The 18291-nt window shown below is 42.9% G+C and overlaps 2 protein-coding genes across 2 annotated transcripts; both read right to left on the bottom strand.

Annotated features, from left to right (window-relative positions):
• Positions 1-5830: 5830 nt before the first annotated feature.
• Positions 5831-7458, bottom strand: LOC119298975 (peroxidase 2-like). Its single transcript, XM_037576285.1, has 2 exons — positions 7233-7458; positions 5831-6796 (listed from the first exon to the last, which is right to left on the bottom strand). Exons 1-2 carry the CDS (start codon positions 7422-7424, stop codon positions 5966-5968), a joined length of 1023 nt encoding a protein of 340 aa, XP_037432182.1. The 5' UTR covers positions 7425-7458; the 3' UTR covers positions 5831-5965.
• Positions 7459-12121: 4663 nt separating this feature from the next.
• LOC119298974 (bidirectional sugar transporter SWEET17-like) lies at positions 12122-15915 on the bottom strand. Its single transcript, XM_037576284.1, has 6 exons — positions 15803-15915; positions 15656-15692; positions 15287-15500; positions 14025-14189; positions 12575-12694; positions 12122-12495 (listed from the first exon to the last, which is right to left on the bottom strand). The coding sequence occupies exons 1-6, from the start codon at positions 15834-15836 to the stop codon at positions 12313-12315; spliced, it is 753 nt and encodes a 250-aa protein (XP_037432181.1). The 5' UTR covers positions 15837-15915; the 3' UTR covers positions 12122-12312.
• Positions 15916-18291: the final 2376 nt, after the last annotated feature.

Raw genomic sequence — 18291 nt, 5'->3', positions numbered from 1 at the left:
CGAACACCTTAAAAAAGTGTAGTCTGGAGTCTCTTTGAGCAAGAGTTCAAGCGGAGTTTGCATTTTCAGGAGTCGTGAGGGAAGCCTATTTATGAGAAAACAAGCTGTGGAGAAAGCATCACTCCAAAACCGAAATGGAACGGGTGCATGAGCGAGCAAGGTTAGGCCAGTTTCAACAAGATGACGATGCTTACGTTCGGCAGTTCCATTTTGCTGATGTGTACGAGGACAAGACACACGATGCGAAATCCCAAGTTTGTTAAAAAAAGAGTTGAGGTTGTGGTATTCACCTCCCCCCAGTCAGATTGAACATGGATGATTTTCTGCTTAAGGAGACGCTCAACATGTGCTTGAAACTGGATAAAAACATCGAACACATCAGACTTGCGCTTAAATAAGATATAGCCAAGTAAACCGACTATAAGCATCAATAAAACTGACATAATAATTGTGGCCACTAACAGACATCTGGGCATGACCCCATACATCAGAAAACACAAGCTCAAGAGGATGTTTCACAACACGACTAGACTCTGAAAACGGAAGTTGGTGACTCTTACCCTGCTGACAGGCATCATAAACGGTTTCAGCAGATTTATTGGACACAACTGGTAGTTCATGACGATGCAACACATGACGAACTATAGGAGCCGCAGGATGACCAAGGCGCGCATGACAGTGTGTAGGAGACACACGAACACCACTGAACGCCTGAGGAGAAGACTGCATGGATGGTGTGCTCGGTACATCAAGTGCGTACAAGCCATGGCGAAGACGACCGCTAAGCAGAACGACTCTCGTGTCCCGATCCTTGATAAAGAAACGAGCAGGGTGAAACTCAGCATGGACATTATTATCACGTGTAAGTTGAGGAATAGACAACAAACTACGCGTAGCAGAGGGAACACGAAGGACATTGGAAAGATGTAGTTTGCGAAAATTGTGTGCAAGGAGAGAAGCTTGACCAACATGAGAGATGCGCATACCTGCTCCGCTGGTAGTGTGCACCTGATCATGACCACGATATGGCTCCTGAGTAGAGAGCTTGCCCATCTCGCCGGTGAGGTGGTTAGTAGCGCCGGTGTCCATATACCATGTTGGATCAATGGAGTAGGACGGAGTGCGACCATGATCATGACTAGTCATGGCGGCGGCAGCCTGCTTGTCGTTTCCTTTGCCATTGTTGCCAAGGCCCAGAAAATCTTGCTTGTAGCGACGATGACAGCGAGATGCAATGTGGCGCTCCAGGCCACACAGCTGGCAAGCCTGCGGGGCACCGCAGGAGGAGCAGCAAGAAACCGTCCGGTTGCCACCCGTGATGGATGGCGCATTGCCACGCGGGGCCGGCTGTGAAGATGGTGCCTGCTTGCCCCTGAAGATGAAGGCCGCTGAGGTTTGCCGCGAGTCGCGGCGTTGGCGGAGGCGAAGCCCGGTGAGACACGGCGGGCCTTGACGCTATTCACGGCCAAGGAGTCGGGCATACAGCTCGCGAGGTGGAAGTGGATCGTCACGGCCATGAACGTTCTCAACGAGATTGTCATAATCATCGTCGAGCCTGTTAAGAACGAAAGTGGCGAACTCCTCATCCTGCAGAGACTGGCCAACCGAGGCCAATGTGTCGGCGAGACCCCGTATCTTGTTGAAGTAGTCCGTGATGCTGAGGTCACCAAGCTTGGTCTCACCAATCTCGGTGCGTATAGAATGAGCACGCGCCTGAGACTGCGAGGCGAAGCTGATGTGAAGCGCCACCCATGTCTCCCAGGATGTAGCAGCGAAGATGACCAGCGACGAGACACTCGGAGTGAGCGAGGACTGGATGGCAGAGAGAATGGCCTGATCCTGGGCCACCCATGTATGATACGCCGGGTGATGAGTGGGAGGACACGAGATGGATCCGTCAACATAGCCCTCCAGATAGAGACTGCGCAGAAGCGACAACACCTGGGCACGCCAGGACAGGTAGTTGTCCGGCGTGAGCTTCACCGGCAGCAGATGCGAGAAGTAAAACGGTGATGGCGCCGTGACCTGAGGGGCGTGAGCATGCATCGGTGGCGCGTAGAGACCCATCGACGGGGCTGTCTCGAGATGAGGAGCACCCGTCGAGTAGACGCCAGGAGCACCGGGAACGAGGGCGTCGGCTCCGCAGTTCGCCGCGGCCCCGTAGGATGGTTGCGGCGGTGCAGCCACGAACCCAGATGGCGCGGGGTAGGATTGGCGCGGTGACGACGCGTAGGGCTGCGGTGGCTGCGCCAGAAAGTGCTGCTGCGGTGGCAGCGCGGAGTAGATCGGCGCCAACGGTGGCCCGTGGTGATGTGACGAGAGAGCCGCATAGGGTTGGTGATGATGCGGCGCCGCGTAGGACGCCACGGGCCAGGAGGACTGCGGCGGCTGAAGGGAGCCCTGGGCCGCCAGCGGCGCACCATACAAGGCAGGACTGACGCCACTGGGCGTCTGCGCAACGACGCCGTAGGGCGGCTGCACGGCAATGCCATGAGACGGCGGCGCAGCGAACTCAGCAGAGGAGTTGGCCGACGGATTCGATCCGATCGGGGACTCGGTCGGCGGCAGGGCTCCGTAGGCCGACGCAAGGGGCCGAGAAGCGAGGAACGGTGACATAGGAGCGAGGGTCGGCGCGACGGTGGTGGCAGCGACGGAATACGGCGCACCGGTGGCGGCGGCGGCGGGAGCAGCGGAAGACATCGAAACCCTAGTCTGATACCATGTAAAACATAATATGTTGGGAACTTGCTCGACACCCTAAATGGGGTGTGGCTCTTTCATTATATAGAGGTACCAAGAGGTACAATACAATGTTACAATATTAATACACAGACTACGTATATATACAGTCTAACACAGGCGAGGGAGCTTTTCCGAAGAACCGAGACGTCCAGGTGTTTGATGAAATTTTGTCGCCATTAATTATAAAGTTGGATGAGTATGTTTACATGAGTCACTTCGCCAGGTCATGTGTTTTAGACTAAAAGAAAGAATTAAAAAAAGAGAAAGCCATGTAAGTGGTGCATAGTAATACATGTACGTGCACCACTAGCTAGTCCCATGATTAATTAATGTTGGACTAACAATGTGCCCGTGTGTTGTAACGGATCCAAAGTAGAATAATACTTGTTCACAAACTTGAAAAAAACGATGTAGTTTTGATATACATATATCACAAAAAATATATTATGTTTCACTCAAAATATATTCATCGGGTTGTTTTGATGAGGTAAGGGAGGGATATGGTTGGTTTCAAGATACTAAGGGGTTTTCTGCAAACTGGAGCAGAGAAGTGACCTATTGTTGCAAAAAGACCATAATTTACCTCACAATCGTTAGATACAGATCTAATGGTTACAAATAACGAAGTTTTCTAGGAAGGAATGAAAGCCTTTAAGAAGAAAGAAAATAATAAACAAAAATAAAACCAAAAAACAAAATAATGAAGTTTTCTATGGAAGAATGAAACCCTTTAAGAAGAAAGAAAACTAAAAAATAACTTGCACACAAGTATGCCCTAAAATTGCACTTTTCTAATATGCCAAAAATAAGCATATACAGTCGAATTTTTGCTTTCTACTATAATTTACACACATGGTGTATCATACTTGTGTGTATACTTACTTACAAACACAAAAATAAAAGTAATTTTTTTCTAATAAGAAGTGAAGTATAGTGGCATTGGTACCACCCTTTAAGAAGAAAGGAATTCAAAAATAATAATGATGCAATTTGCACACAATTTACACATAAGTTGCGGTTTTTTAGTTATCTAAGAATAAACATATAATAGTGAATTGTACATAAAAATGAAGTTTTTAAACAAGTAACGAATAAATGGCATTGGTATCTTCCTTAAACCAGGAAATGAATTAAAAACTAAACATAATAAAACTAATAAAGTTTTCTAAGAGGGAATAAATTAACGACATTGGAATTACTCTTAAGAAGAAAGAAATAAAGAAAAAACTTCCACACAACTTTGCAATGAAATTGCACCTTTTGTAATATGCAGCGAATACACATATAATAATGCAATTTTAGCAGTCTAGTATAATTTACAAACATATTTTATAGTACTTTCATGCATACATACACATAATAATAGCAAAATGTATTTAATTAACAAAAAAAAGCACAAAACAATTAGCATTGGTATTACCCTTAAAGAATAAAGAAAATAAAAAAACAAAAATTTCCACACAATTAGCACAAAATGCACTTTTTATAATAGGTAGAATAAATATATAAGAGTGAAGTTTCCGTACTGCAATGTAATTTGTAGATGTAGTACTTGCATGTATATATTTTCACGCACTCGACATCCGAAAATTTACGTAAAGAAAAAAATGAACTGAAAAAAAAATCTACACGTGCAGAAAACAAAAGCAAACACATGGGAAAAAAGCATGCACACACCAAAATTCAGCCCAAGAGCGAAATCGACTGATGCAAAATAGGTGTCAATCGAATCCAAACAGCCCAATACCACCAGCAAAACATGACCGAAAAAAGAAAAACTACACAAATCTTAAAGCACAATCCAAGGGCCAGAAAATCGATTGACCACAAAACAAAAATTCAGCTGACTGAAATCTAGCTAAATTCCTTGATTTTAGCAAGATACTACTTAGTACTATGTTTTAAGGATAAAAGGCACCACGTTACTTTCAACAACTGTGTCTATGTATCAATGGCTAATCCTCGTCCTGCTACCTTTGCTTGTTGTGCTCGCCTTTCTTAATTTTACATTGGTGCTTTTAATCTTAATTTTACCTTGGTGCTTTTAATGTGCGATGCGTTGTAAGCTATCCAGTCAGCCCCTTTGTATGGTTCGCTCATTGTGGCGTGTTGTTTGTTGTAATTTTTAGCTGGTTGTTGGCTTTTTAAATTCAAAGTTAGGTTCGTCTCAAGCCTCCGTTCTAGAAAAGAATATTTATAGCTAGGACTCACTTTAGCTATATGTAAGCTGTTTCCATTGTATAAAAATTGTAGAAGTAAATTTTCTCACCGTTTATTCTTTTGTCAAAATTTGTGTTGTTTCAAGGTTATTGTGCGGAATTTCCTTTTTTTTAGGTAAACATGCAAACTCTATTACTCAGGCATCACCATGATCGGGGCGAAGGCAAGGTTTCCAGGATGACCTAACCACACGTGACAGCCAACCCCTAAAGCTAGAGCATGTTTTGCAAGACTATGAGCCTCAACATTCAAGGTCCTAAACTCATGACGGAAATTACAGGAAATGGAAACTGGATTGATATTTCATGTATAACTGCACCATAAGAAGAACACTTTCTCACCATGGTGAAAGACATTAGTTCATAAACATAAAATGTGCAAAGTAACAAGATATTTGTGGAAGAGGATTTGGAGCACTCGCGTGCTCCGCCCCCTATATGAGTATTAGATTCAGAAAACAAACCAGAAAAATTCAAGAAACACTGAAATTTTGGGATATCAAATCTAGGTGCCCGAACTACTCCCGTGTGAAGTTTCATAAAAATAACTCAGGAAATGTATTCTCACAAAAAAGTCAAAAAAAAAAATCTATGTATGGAAAGGGAAAAACTGTTTGTATGGATTGTAGGTCGGACTATTTTCTTTGCCATGGATACATTTCATAGTACTTTTTCACAAAACTTCACACGGGAATAGATTGGACACCCATGTTTGAGATCCTCAAATTCCATGCTTAATTTAAAATTGATATTCATTAGGGGGTGGAGCATCCAAGAACTCCTGTGTATTTAACGATATCGGCCCCCTGCATCTTTCTCAGCAGGAGTAGAACAGCATCTAACTAGAAATCTAGGACGAGAAGAAAATGTATGTAAGCATGTGTATTATTTTATTGTCATTTTATTTTGCAGTGAGTATTGTGGTATTACAAATTAGGCATGGAACAGAGCCTTCAAAATACAAATCATTGCATCCATGGCACCTGTAGGTGATGCCGTTGCTTCTAGTAATAGTAGTTCTGGTTGGTGACTCTACAGTTCTTCCTTAACTCGTAACGGGTACTACTCTCGGCCGGGAGCTTGCTGAGCTTGACCATGGCGGCGGCGAAGTCGTTGTTCCACTTGGTGGCGTTATCCATGTACTCGGCCATAGCGTTCCCGGCGTCGGTGTCGGTGCGCATAACCCAGTCGGACTTGAAGAGCACCCTGTTCTGCAGGTTGGCGTGGTAGTAGCTGTTGTCCAGGGCGCCCTTGGCCGCGGTGTTCACCCCTGTGGGGTCGTACCCGGCGGTGGTCTGAAAGCTCGAGCTCATGTCGCGGATGTTGTTCTTCTCAATCGGGTCTGGTGTATTTTGGCTCTTCTTCTGGGCCTCGACGTCTGCGACAAGAGCCTGTTTGTAGTTGTCGTCGATCGGGGTCGCGGTTGATTTGTTGAGGCGGTCTTGGAAGGACGAGAGGTGCGAGACGCCGATGGAGTGCGCGCCGGAGAGGATGACGAGCTCCCTCGGGGTGAACTTCTTCTTGTCGAAGTTGTCCACGAGCTGCTGGAACTCGAAGGTGGATTGCGGGAGGACGGCGTCTGCGGCGGCGGCCGACGAGTTGATGCCGTCCTTGCGCCCCGAGGGGACAGAGTAGGCGATCTTGCCATTACTCAGGTACCTGGCCGCATCTCGCGCGGCGAAGACGACGATGTCGGCGCAGGAGACGCCGTCGCCCAGCTTGTACTTGATGGTGTCGATGAGGTTGAAGCCATCCAGGGCGATGTTGTTGATCGCCTTCTTCTCGGTGTTGGTACCGTATGGCGTCTTGTCCAAGAGCACCGATCCATCGCAACCCTGCACGTCATTAACACGTGCATGCATGCATGTCAGAATGAAGAATTGATATGTACCGTGCATGGATCCACTGTCCATTGCTTTGAGATTCTGATTTTGAGATTTTTTTGTCTTCTTTTAATCAAATCTCATTCTAGTGATACGACATACAATAAAGGAGAAGAGAAAATTATAATCTCCACGAAAAATCTAACAAATATAGCATCCACTGAGATTTAGCAATCCGCCAATCCCATTCTTTTAAAGTGTTACATTAGTTTTCTTTACATGTTTCAAGGTGTAACATGATGTTTAAAGTGGATGCATTACGCATGCATGGCACTCCCTTCCATTTATATTACCCGTCACTGATTTAGTATAAAATTTACTCTTTCATCAAATGAGGCAATAGTAACAGGCACACAAATTAGGCGATCAACTTTTGATGGCAACTTACATTGACCCAGCAGTCGTGGAACACCAGCCGGACGAGGGCGGCGCCGATGCCGGGGTTGCTCTTGATGGCCTTCTCTACTTCTGTCCTCACGGTGCCCTCCACGTCCACGTAGGCGGCCTTTGTGCCTCCCGCAGAACAGGCCAGCAGCAGGCACAGAGACAGCAGGGCGGCGCCGGCGTTAACCTTGGCCATCTTAATCCGATATTTGCTAAGATAAACTGCTGCTGTGGTGCGTGTGCTTATAGATAGCTTAAGGTGGAGGGGTATAAATAGCAGCACAGCGCACCGACGATCATGTATAATACTCTAGCTCCTATGCTTAGCTTGCATCCACTCATGAAGATCGATCGGCAAGATGGCATTATTTGTTCTTGCTGCTGGATGCAAGCAGGGCATTTGACCGGAAATACAGGCCGGTTACAGCACGCGTGGTGTCGTTACTCTACACTGGTCAATGGAGTGCCAAGTTGCAAGGAATTTTGCTTGCCTTTCGTGTTTTTCTAATTGATCGTGCTGGGGGTGCAGTTTCCATTATGAGAACTGCTGAGAGGAGATGCATGTGCAACGGTTACGTGAGTAGTCGCTGCCATGTTGGAGGCAACTAACTGAGTCCGATATATATCTGCAGCTACGTTGCCTATTACTCCCTCTGTAAACAAATATAAGAACGTTTAGATCACTGTCTTATATTTATTTAAGGAGGGAGTACTACTATATGATATTTATAGAACTGGAGGAGGGATTAGGCTAGTTAGGTATCGGAACATGTCTGACTTGGACATATCCAAACTTACACTAGTTAGTTTAGGTCATCATCCACGGTTCAACGAACCATCGGCGCGGGTTGATGTGCGATCGGGGGAGGGGGGCATCATCGCACACGCCACATAAAATGCGTGCCAATGGGGTGGGTTGCACACAATTAAAAAAAATGTGTATGACAATAACGCAAATAGTGCCACGAGGCAACCATAACACATGTTTTTTCAAAGTGGATACATCGCTTCTAGCCATGTGGAAAAAGTTCACGGATATAAAAAATGGTCATGTATATTTCTGAAAGGTGCATACATGTCTATTAAAAACTGTTTTTCTTTTATACAATTATTAATCAGATATTCAAAAATATGTGTTGTGTATTTAAAAAGTATTCATCATGTTTTTCTAAAATTTCATTGTGTATATAAAAATGTTGGTTGTGCACTAAACATTTATCAGTTGTATTTTTTATGGTATACTGAAAATATTTCTCCTGTAGTTCAAAATTTTCCCTTGTGTCACTTTAGAAAAAATCATTGTCTATTTAAAAAATTGTCACATGTTACGAAATTGTGCACCATATATTTCAAACATATTCATCATATATTTAAAAATCAGCATGTTACTAAAAATGTTTAACATGTAATAAGAATTGACGACTGGTATTTGGAAATATACAGGTAATTCATAATGTGTTTACACACTTCACAAAATGTTCATATAGAGTTGAAAAATAGTTCACTATATTAAATAATTTTTCTGTGCATTTGTAAAAAGTATTCATGATTTAAATAATCACACATTTTAGGAAAGGTTTATGTATTTTTCTTAAGTAAAAACTAAAACGGAATGCTCTTAAAACACACGATGACCATTTTCAGTAATACACGCAGAACATTTTCTGAAATATGTTATGCACATTTTTAAATGCATCGAAAACCTTTTTGGAACCATGATAAAAAAATTAGTACGCACTCAACATTTTCTAATGTGATTGATATTTTTTAAATGCACGACGAAGCTTTCTCAGTACAAGGTGAACATTTTTTGTGCAGTAGACACTAAATGTTTTTTATATACATGAAGAACAGTTTTTTATTACGAGGTGAGCACTTTTTTAGTACACGGTGACTTTTTTAAAACACAATGTACTGATTTTCAATACAGATGAAATTTATTAACATGTGATGAATTTTTTAAATACACAATGAACCTTATTTTAAACAGGCTCAACTAATTTTAATGCGCGACAAATGTTTCCATAATATGTGACAAACAATTTTTCTAAACACAACACGCATATTATTAATAGGCGGTGAACATTTTTTCGTAAACCTTCAATAAAGGCTTTCATGCATTTTTAATAAATAGGTTGATATCTTTTTCGAAGAGACAATTACTATATAGATTAAAAATCATTTTTTGTAAATTAATTGTTCAAAACTTAATGGAAAAGTAAGAAACGAAAAACAAATGCACTCGACTATTATAGAGAAAAAGGGAGACAAAAAGAAAATTAGAAAAAATGCCTACTGTAGACTGTAGTACTACCTCTTATCCATAATGAGTGTTGCAGTTTTGAACTAACCCTTGTTAAAAACTGTGAGACTTATTTCATTTTGTTTTTTTTTTGCGAGGGGAAATATTTCATTTTAGGGAGGCCTACCGTAGTAGCACGGAACTGTTTATCATTACCACGGGACAGAACTCTGTCTCGCCTTCAGCAATCCCGCAACGGCCAAACCCAGCAAGCATTTGTCCTGTGCGCAGGTGACGCCGTTCTGATTTTTGGCGTGTCGGTATCTTTCAGCTTGGTGTGCTATGCATAGGTTTCCCTTTTTCTCTTTTCTTAATTCTTTTTTCTGTTTGAACTTTCTGTTTTATTTTTTTCATTTTCTATTTTCTATTTTTCTTCCGTTTCCCCTTGTTCTTAGCTGGGGTAGTTTACATATTTTTTCTACCTTTTCTTGTTTCTTTTTTGGTTATTTTCCCCTTTTTCAAATAATGTCTACTTTTATCAATGCATATTTGTTTTACATTCTGAACATTTTTATAATACAAGATGTATATTTTCCAATTATATATTTTAAATATTTTAAAAAGACATGTTAAACATTTTTCAAAAAACATCGTACATCTTTTTAAAGGCATGAAGCATTGTTTAGAACCAAGTCAAAAAAATTATATCATATAACCATTTTATGAATCAAGAAAATATATTTAAATCACGTGAACATATTTTAAATGATGCATACATTTTATTGAATGGTATGCACCATATTTTGAACAAGTGAACATTTTTTATATCGTAACATTTTTCAAAATGTCATCAGGATTTTTCCAAACACATGATCATTTTTAAATGTTACGCACATTTTTCTGAATGGTACAAAATGTTTTTCTAAAATGTCACAAACATTGTTTCAAAACACGTCAACATTTTAAAACATAATGTATATATTTTTAATTCTATGGACGTTTTTTAAAATTATGCAAACAGTCATCATATAAAAAAATTGAACATGCAATCAACATTTTTTTTGAAATTTGTAAAAATATTTTTCTAGTTTAGCAATATAAGTTTAAATAATAGAATAATAAAAGACCCTGCCCTGCAGAACCAGCGGTCCCGAACTGGGTGGGCCTGCTTAGGGGTGTCTGAGGCGAGCGCTACATTGAGCTCACAGCAGGCGAGTCATATCCCCTCCATTATAATGTGCCGGACTAGGTGAGAAGGACTTCAGGCCCGCGATGTGTATTGCTCGCAAAGAGCAAGATGCAACAATGTGGCTAAATACTCCTAAAAAAACAATGTGGCTAAATACTCCTCTTTGCTTGATCAGGGTGGCCACTTGTGGCTAATTTCTCTTGTATTCCCATGAACATCCACATTGATCAATAAAGTATTGGCAATTCTAAAAAAAACAATGTGGTTAAATTAACATTACTCCCTCCATTTTTGTATACAAGGCCACAAACTCAGATTACAAGTACCAATGTAAAATTTAATGTCTGCTTTACAAGTCAACTTTTTTTCTTGTTTACTGAGATCATTAATACTCCGCATGCATGCAAAGAAACTGAGTGGAGGAAGTAGTTGGCTGTCATTATGACTGCATACATGCAAGTATTAAACATGTTGTTAGTATGAGAAAATATCATTAACTTTACCTCGATTACTGTTCGTGGCCTTGTATAGATGCAAAATTTATATTCCATAGTGGCCTTGTATATAAAAATGGAGGGAGTACTACAGATGTTGCAATGTAACACCATCCAAGTGGAAACCAATTCCTTGCTGTTATTGCGAGCTGTTCAGGGTAAGAAACATGACCGAGCTGCACATGGTGCAACTTTCAGGGAGATTAAATGTTTTGCCAGTTTGAATTTTGCTCGTTTTAGTATTTTGCGTTGCCCACGGGCTTGTAATAAAGTAGCTGATTCTTTAGCACATTTGGTGCTAGCCTAGAGCTTGCGTCCTCAACTGTATGGGCGGATGGGGTCCCGGACTTCGCTTGTAGTCTGGTTACCAACGATTTAGCTGGTTGTTCTGGTTAATGGAATAGAGAAGTATTCCGGTTTTTTTAAAAAGATGTTGCAATGTACATCTTTATGTACATTATTTGTTGCATTAGTAAAGATGTTCAAAAAATTTATGCATGATCATATGAAAGAAAAAGAGTGATTCTGATTTTTACCCTCTACTTTGACATTTTTATGCTAATTTGGTATCATCCGAATTACCTCATTTAAGGAAAGTTTTACCAGTTATATCCTTTATAATGTTTTGAGAGCAACCATGTGTCCTGTTGCCATGTACGCGTGACATGTCATGCCATCGTTTTTTATACAACAATGTTCTTCACACGAACAAGCCGAATAGCTTAGTCAGACATGATTTTTTCTAATGGTCGTCATCTGTACAAACGCACTGCATCGTTCAATTGGTTCCGCTAAATAGTTGCATGTGGGTGTTTGGAATGAGTACAACTTAGCTTATGGACGCGAATCGATCCATGCGCGGGGAAAATATACAAGGAGGAAAACCGCTATCTATCACGCCATATACCAAAGCGCTAAGGCCCATATAGCAGATCACTCTTAAAATATAAACTTTAATGAGACAAAAACAGGGAAAACTTTCGGTAATTGGGATACAAACTTGCAAAACTTTTGTTAAATAGGGTATTCAGATGAAAACTTACCTAGCTAGCTTTACAAATATCAAGTAGAGGTAAAAATTGGACTTCACTCTACGAAAAATTACATAATTTTACACAATCACTATAGTAGTAATATTTCGGCACATCGTTCGAAATCACTAAACATGAGTGGATACATCGTTCTGGCCATGTGTGCCGGCATAGGAGGACAGAAGAGATGTCGAAGCATCGTATGATGCTTCGTGAGTGCCCTGAGACTGACAGCCGACCTTACTGTTCCTATACACCGCGTAGATAACCAGCTGGATACCTCCCAAGAAGCAACCTATCCCATTTGGGACCTGCATTTTCATTAACATCCCACTTAAAGATCACTAACACTCTTCCATTTTCATTAACCCCAATAAGTGTAAGACTTACCCCGAGGAAGACATCTTTGTCGAGTATGGCATACATGGCCCAGACGCCTCCGTTGAGGAAGAGGAAGAAGGAGAGGAAGAAGGGCATGTACTCCACGCTCCTCGAGGTGATCACCCTTCTCTGTTCCCGCCACAAATTTACACACGTTGTTCAGGAACATGAAACCAATTAGCGGAGCAGCAACTAAAGGGCGTGGCAATCAGGCCCACGAAAACAGCAGCCGGCCAGCCTGCCTTCTCAATCGAGATCTTGGCCCACTCGCACACCTAATTTAACATGACATGATGACTACAGTAGTAGTAGGCCTGTATACTCCTCATGCATTCATTCATTCACACGTGACAGTGCAAGAACGTGTCTCTGACTTGTTTTGGAATGATTTAGATAGTGATCAGCACGTAGCTATGAGCTTAATTAAGCAAAAGGATGTAGGACTACAATATTATAACCCCATATTGATACTATAAGTACATCACGAAGATATCGATCGATCAGCCAGCTACTGTGTTAGTTGGCTGTTTCCTCTGAAAAATAGTGGTTCTGCGTCCAATCAAACAACCCACATGAGATCTCCCCGCCAAAAAAAAATAAATAGAAAATTCGACATGCCATCCACGCTTTGTATAATGTAATGTAACGAATATATTCTGCATATCGTGTTTCCACATATATGGGTTTTCAAGACGACTGGCATGTCCATCATATCCGTGTACATTTACTGCATCTATGTTTGTTAAATGCAGGTGTATATATGTTGAGTTGTTGACCTACACATATGTATAGCATATCTCTTGTCTGGAGGTACGTACGCAAGGTGTGCACATGCCGTACAAGAAAGTGTTAGCTAATGGAAACTGTATAGCTTGACCGAAACCTTGCGTACGTATCCCAACTGAATGGCTGTCTCACGATGTGTATGTATGTATGTATATGGTTAGAGATGATCTGGTAGTGCTTTCCCACCTCGAACTAAGATCTAACTGGATAAAAATAAGGATCAATCTTTTATGAATATTATTTGTTCTATATTATGTACTGTATTATAGTCTTATGGAGCATAAGTATGAACACAGATTTTACTAACAAAATACAGGTCATATGCCACCAAAAGTATTTGAAAGATGATTCGAATAATGTAACTTTTGGAGTACTATACAACTTCAAAGAAGATGTTTTAGGGTGTTGGTTATATTTAGAGAAAAGTGTGTCCAACACTCGTTTAAATTGAACAGTTTTGCTCTTAGTATTGTTGCAAAGTGAGTTATTTGCTAGGATTTAACTATTAAAAATCATTATATATGTATGGGCCAAAAATTAATGTCAGCATAGCGCAATTACCCACACACACTATCTCTCTTGTGTCAATCATCAGATTAAGAAAAGAAATAAAAATAGCCACGAAAAATATGATGACTGATTTATTTGTTGGGTCTTGGTGTAATGGCCTTACCACGGCAGCGAGTGGGGACCCATACATGAACACGCTAAGGCAAGCACATATCAATCCAATGACCACGATTTTCATGTCAAGCCCACGAATGGCGAATGTTGTGGTCGCGAACACGACCCCAAAAAATCCAATGTCCAAAGCTGCCGCCAACTTTGTGGTTTTAACCTGCAAAAGTTGACATGATATTATTGATTGGACACTTTTAGATGGCTGATTGCGCTTGCCATGCGATCATCCATACATATAATATATAGTAAAATTATTATCACATTTTCACAGTCGAACTATATCATAAAATTGCCAAAAAAGAAATATGACAATGAAGCTACTCTTAGCTGGTGTTTGGTTCTCTAGCCCTAGGACTTTTTCTAGTCCCTAGGACTTTTTGAAAAAGACTCTCAAGGAGGTGCTTCTAAGGACTTTTAGCAAAAAGTCCCAAAAAAGTCCCACCCTGTTTGGTTTGGTAGGGACTTTTTCTAGTCCCAACAAAAAAAAGTCCCTGGAACCAAACACCCCCTTAGAGTAACTCAGGAAAATGTCGAAAATAACCACATTAATTAAGGCAGCTGAAATAGGAACACAAGATAAGTGGGTCCAAAGGGAAAGAATGCAACTCAATAGAAACAATTAATATGATAGATATGTTGCGTCTAAAGATAGCCACTAATTAAGAGGGTGTTTGGATACGTTTTAGTCCCATGACTAAAAGTAGTGGGACTAAAATTTGCTAGCCTCACCCATGCTCGGATCCAAATACTAAAGAGACTAAAATCAAGTTATTGAGCATTTATTATCCTTCAAACCCTCCAATCCAAAACTCGCATGTGTTCAAGGAGAGGAATTAAATGAGGAGAGAGAGGCTAATACATATTTTAGTAGGTTTCCTATGACTAAATTTTTTTAGCCTCAAGACTAGTCCTAGCCTCTCTTTAGTCAGGTGTGCTTGGGACTTTAGCCTCTAAAAGAGACTATTTTTAGTCAGACTAAAAATAGTCCCTTGGATCCAAGCATGCTCTAAATAGTTTAGGGTATGAAATTACTTGACCACCCTTCTTGTTCCCTTAATGGGGAAACATACAACTAACTCGGTCAAGACGAGCTACTCCCCTTAATGTGATCGGGCAAGCTACTCCTATAGTTCCATCAATAGGGGAACATACAAATTCAGGAGTAAATTGTTGTCTAAAGATAAAAATGGGTTATATTTGTAGACCGTGTGGCCTTTTTTTTTTGCGATTCGTAGACCCTGTGGCCTCACATACCCTTTTGGCATGATCGGCCGCGTAGACAAGGAAGAGGACGATGTAGATGGTCTCCATGACAGCGCCGAAGCCATTGACTGTGGCGATGAGCAGGCCGTCAGGCTTGGTGAGGCCGTAGTATAGCCATAGCAATGTGTTGAGCAACGTGAGGACGTACGGCGCCGCCTCGAAGTCCTCCGTCGACCTGCTCCTCACGATCCTCCAGAATGTGGGGCTGCACCATGTTTGTAAAGCAACAACAGCAATCAGCCATGCATGCAAGCAACAACATAAACAAAATCCGGAGGTCGATCCTCCTTCGAAAAAAAAAGAATAAGCAGAAACAAAATACATGCTTCTGTAAATGCGTGCATGATCGCATGCTCTTACATGGGAGAAACAAAGACCAGAACCGAGATGATGTTTCCTGCAAAATGCAAAGGAGGCTTTATGGTCAAACAACAATGAACAAAGAACAAAGTAAGGGTGGGTGCGTGAGAGAGAGAGAGAGAGAGACTCAAGCATGCATGTGCATACCTATGATGCCGATGATGAACAGAGTGGAGTTCATGGCGCGCAGCTGCCAGCCGAGAAAGCTGGTGGAAGGGAGGATGAAGAAGAGGTGCGTCAAACTTAATGAGGAGGTCGAAATTAAAGGACGATGATCTCCAAACTAGGAGGACATCCATCGTACTTAATGCGGAGAAAGCACTGCACGATCGAGCCTGCACTGCTGGATGAGAGGGACAGGCGGTTACGAATTAATTCGAAGCTGGGCCTGAGATAGCTGCCTCGTGCAACACAAGATCACTATAATATGTTGATGCAGATCCGGTTGACCAAAAGGCAGAGACCGACATGCTTATTTCTCCCTTGTTTTCTTGCAGATATGTAATGAGATGTATATCTTTGCAGTTATCATCACGAATCCCCATTTGATTTCATTTTATTTATCTATACTCTACTTGATGTACTTGCGGTCGTCCTTAATTTGGTTCCTTTTCATTCTTTCTTGAGAATATTTCCTGAATTTTTTTATTTAATTGGCAAATCATTTCAGCACATGCACGCAAGATCGTCTTACGATAATAAGCCTGTGTGCATTTAATCGGCAAATCATTTCAGCACATCCCTTCGAAGAACAAAAAGGTTTTATTATCATGAGATGGTGTGGAGGTTGATGCATGCGTGCTATTTTTTTTTATAAAAGGCGCAAGAGACATCTGGCTTTAAATTAATAAAGCCAAAGAAGGTCAGACCAAACAAGGTCGTACAAACGATTACAAGAAATGAAGCCATAACTGGGTTGAGCAGGAAACCAAAGTGTGAACAGCTGACTAAGCCCGTTATTACAAAAGATATTAAGAAGGAAAGGTATGCTTCAAGAGGAGATGCTCTTGTGAAGAGAGTGGAGACGTTTGATCTCAAACAGAACTCCGGCCGTCGCTTCACTGTCCTTCCTCTCCCCCAGAGGACACCATAATTGAGATGTATATCTTTGCAATTAGTTTCATGAATCCCCATTTGATTTCTTATTCTTTATCTACTATACTTGATGTACTTGCAGTCAGTCCTTGGTTCCTTTTTATTCTTCTTGAGAACATTTCCTGAATTGTTTATTTAATCAGCAAATATTCTCGCCCCTTTGCGTTAGGATTCGTATGGGACGGCGAAGAGATATAACTCAGCGGTAGAGTGTCACCATGACGTGATCAGCACATGCATGCAGGATTGTCTTACGGTAAGGCTGTGTGCATCGATAGATGCAGAGGACACATGTTATCCCTTTAGCCAGGAAAAGGTTGTCTTGCCGTGGGCCGGTGTGGAGATTAGTCCATTGGCGCATGTGTGCAATCCTCTGTTTTAAATAGCCCGCTATAGCACGCTATAGCGTTTTTAAAAGGTCTTGCGCTAAGAGACTTTGGTCCAAACAAATGAGCAAACATTTTAAATAGCGCGCTATAGCTCCACAACGTCCCTAGGGCGGCTCGGGGGAACCCTAGGAACGCCGCCGCCGCCCCCCTCTACATCACGCCCCCCTCCCGCCGCCGCCGAATGAGTCCGCCAGGCGAAGCCCGCGTCGGAGGACGGTGGCGGCGGGGATCTCCGCTCGCTCGGCGGCCTAGGTCGCCGGCGTGAGCCCGTGGTTGTGGGAGTCTCGTCCTCGGTGTCTTCGGCCGGCGTGGCGGCTGCTCGGCGCGGCGTCCTCGACCTCTCGCAGATGATGGGCTGCCGGCTGCTCGTGGCTGCCTCGATGCGACGGCGTCCCGTGGTTTCAGATCTGGCCGTGGCGGGCTCGGCCGATCTGGCCCGTTGGCTTCGGCCGGCGGTGAGGTTGGTGGTCGTGCGTGGTGATGGCGCCGCCGCCGCGCATGAGGTTCTTGGGCCAGTGGGTTCGCATGCTGGCGGCGCCGGGGTTCCCCCATCCTCGTCCGGTAGCGTGAGGGTGTGGAGGTAGGGTTGCTCCGGGCGAAAGCCAACGGCGCGGTGTCTGCGGATGTCGCTCTCCTCCCGGGGGCCGTTGTGGAGTTCTCCGACCTCCTCCGCTCTCGGGTCACTTTCTTCGGGTGAAAGCCCAGGACCTGCGGTGCAGGACCAGGCGATGGCATGACATCGCTTCCCCTCCTGAGGGCGTCGTCTTGAAGATCGTGATTCCCTGCGTGCTTTCCCAGAGCTGGACTTGCACGACATCGCGGCAGGTGGCCGGCGATGCGCTCAGAGGTGGAGCGGTGTTTCCTCCTCCGCATCGAAGACGGCGGATCTCGGCGGCGTGGCGCAGCGGAGACTCGGCGCCCGATGCGTGTAGATGGACTCGCGCAGGAGGAGGTGGCTGTCTGGCGTCATGGTGGCGTCGATGGCAGAGTGGCCTAACAAGGTAGAAGCCTCAATATCTGCTCTGAAGACGGACCTGTGGAAGATGGCGGCGACGACACATGTGAGTGCGTCAGACCGGTTTGTGCCCCAGACCTGGTATGTGGCTCGGCTGGGGCTTCCGGCTTTTGATGGTAGGTTTAGGTGAGTGGTCT

Source organism: Triticum dicoccoides, chromosome 5A (assembly GCF_002162155.2).
Source record: "Triticum dicoccoides isolate Atlit2015 ecotype Zavitan chromosome 5A, WEW_v2.0, whole genome shotgun sequence".
Lineage (NCBI taxonomy): Eukaryota > Viridiplantae > Streptophyta > Magnoliopsida > Poales > Poaceae > Triticum > Triticum dicoccoides.
Note: the sequence above shows the minus strand (reverse complement) of the source record. Positions and strands in the feature narration are given on the sequence as shown.

Coding starts and splice junctions, on each gene's coding strand:
- LOC119298975 (XM_037576285.1), bottom strand. CDS start 7,424: ATGGCCAAGGTTAACGCCGGCGCCGCCCTGCTGTCTCTGTGCCTGCTG. Junction 6,797..7,232: donor TCCACGACTGCTGGGTCAAT/GTAAGTTGCCAT, acceptor AATGACGTGCAG/GGTTGCGATGGATCGGTGCT.
- LOC119298974 (XM_037576284.1), bottom strand. CDS start 15,836: ATGAACTCCACTCTGTTCATCATCGGCATCATAG. Junction 15,693..15,802: donor GTTCATCATCGGCATCATAG/GTATGCACATGC, acceptor TGCATTTTGCAG/GAAACATCATCTCGGTTCTG. Junction 12,695..14,024: donor GGTCCCCACTCGCTGCCGTG/GTAAGGCCATTA, acceptor TGGCGGGAACAG/AGAAGGGTGATCACCTCGAG.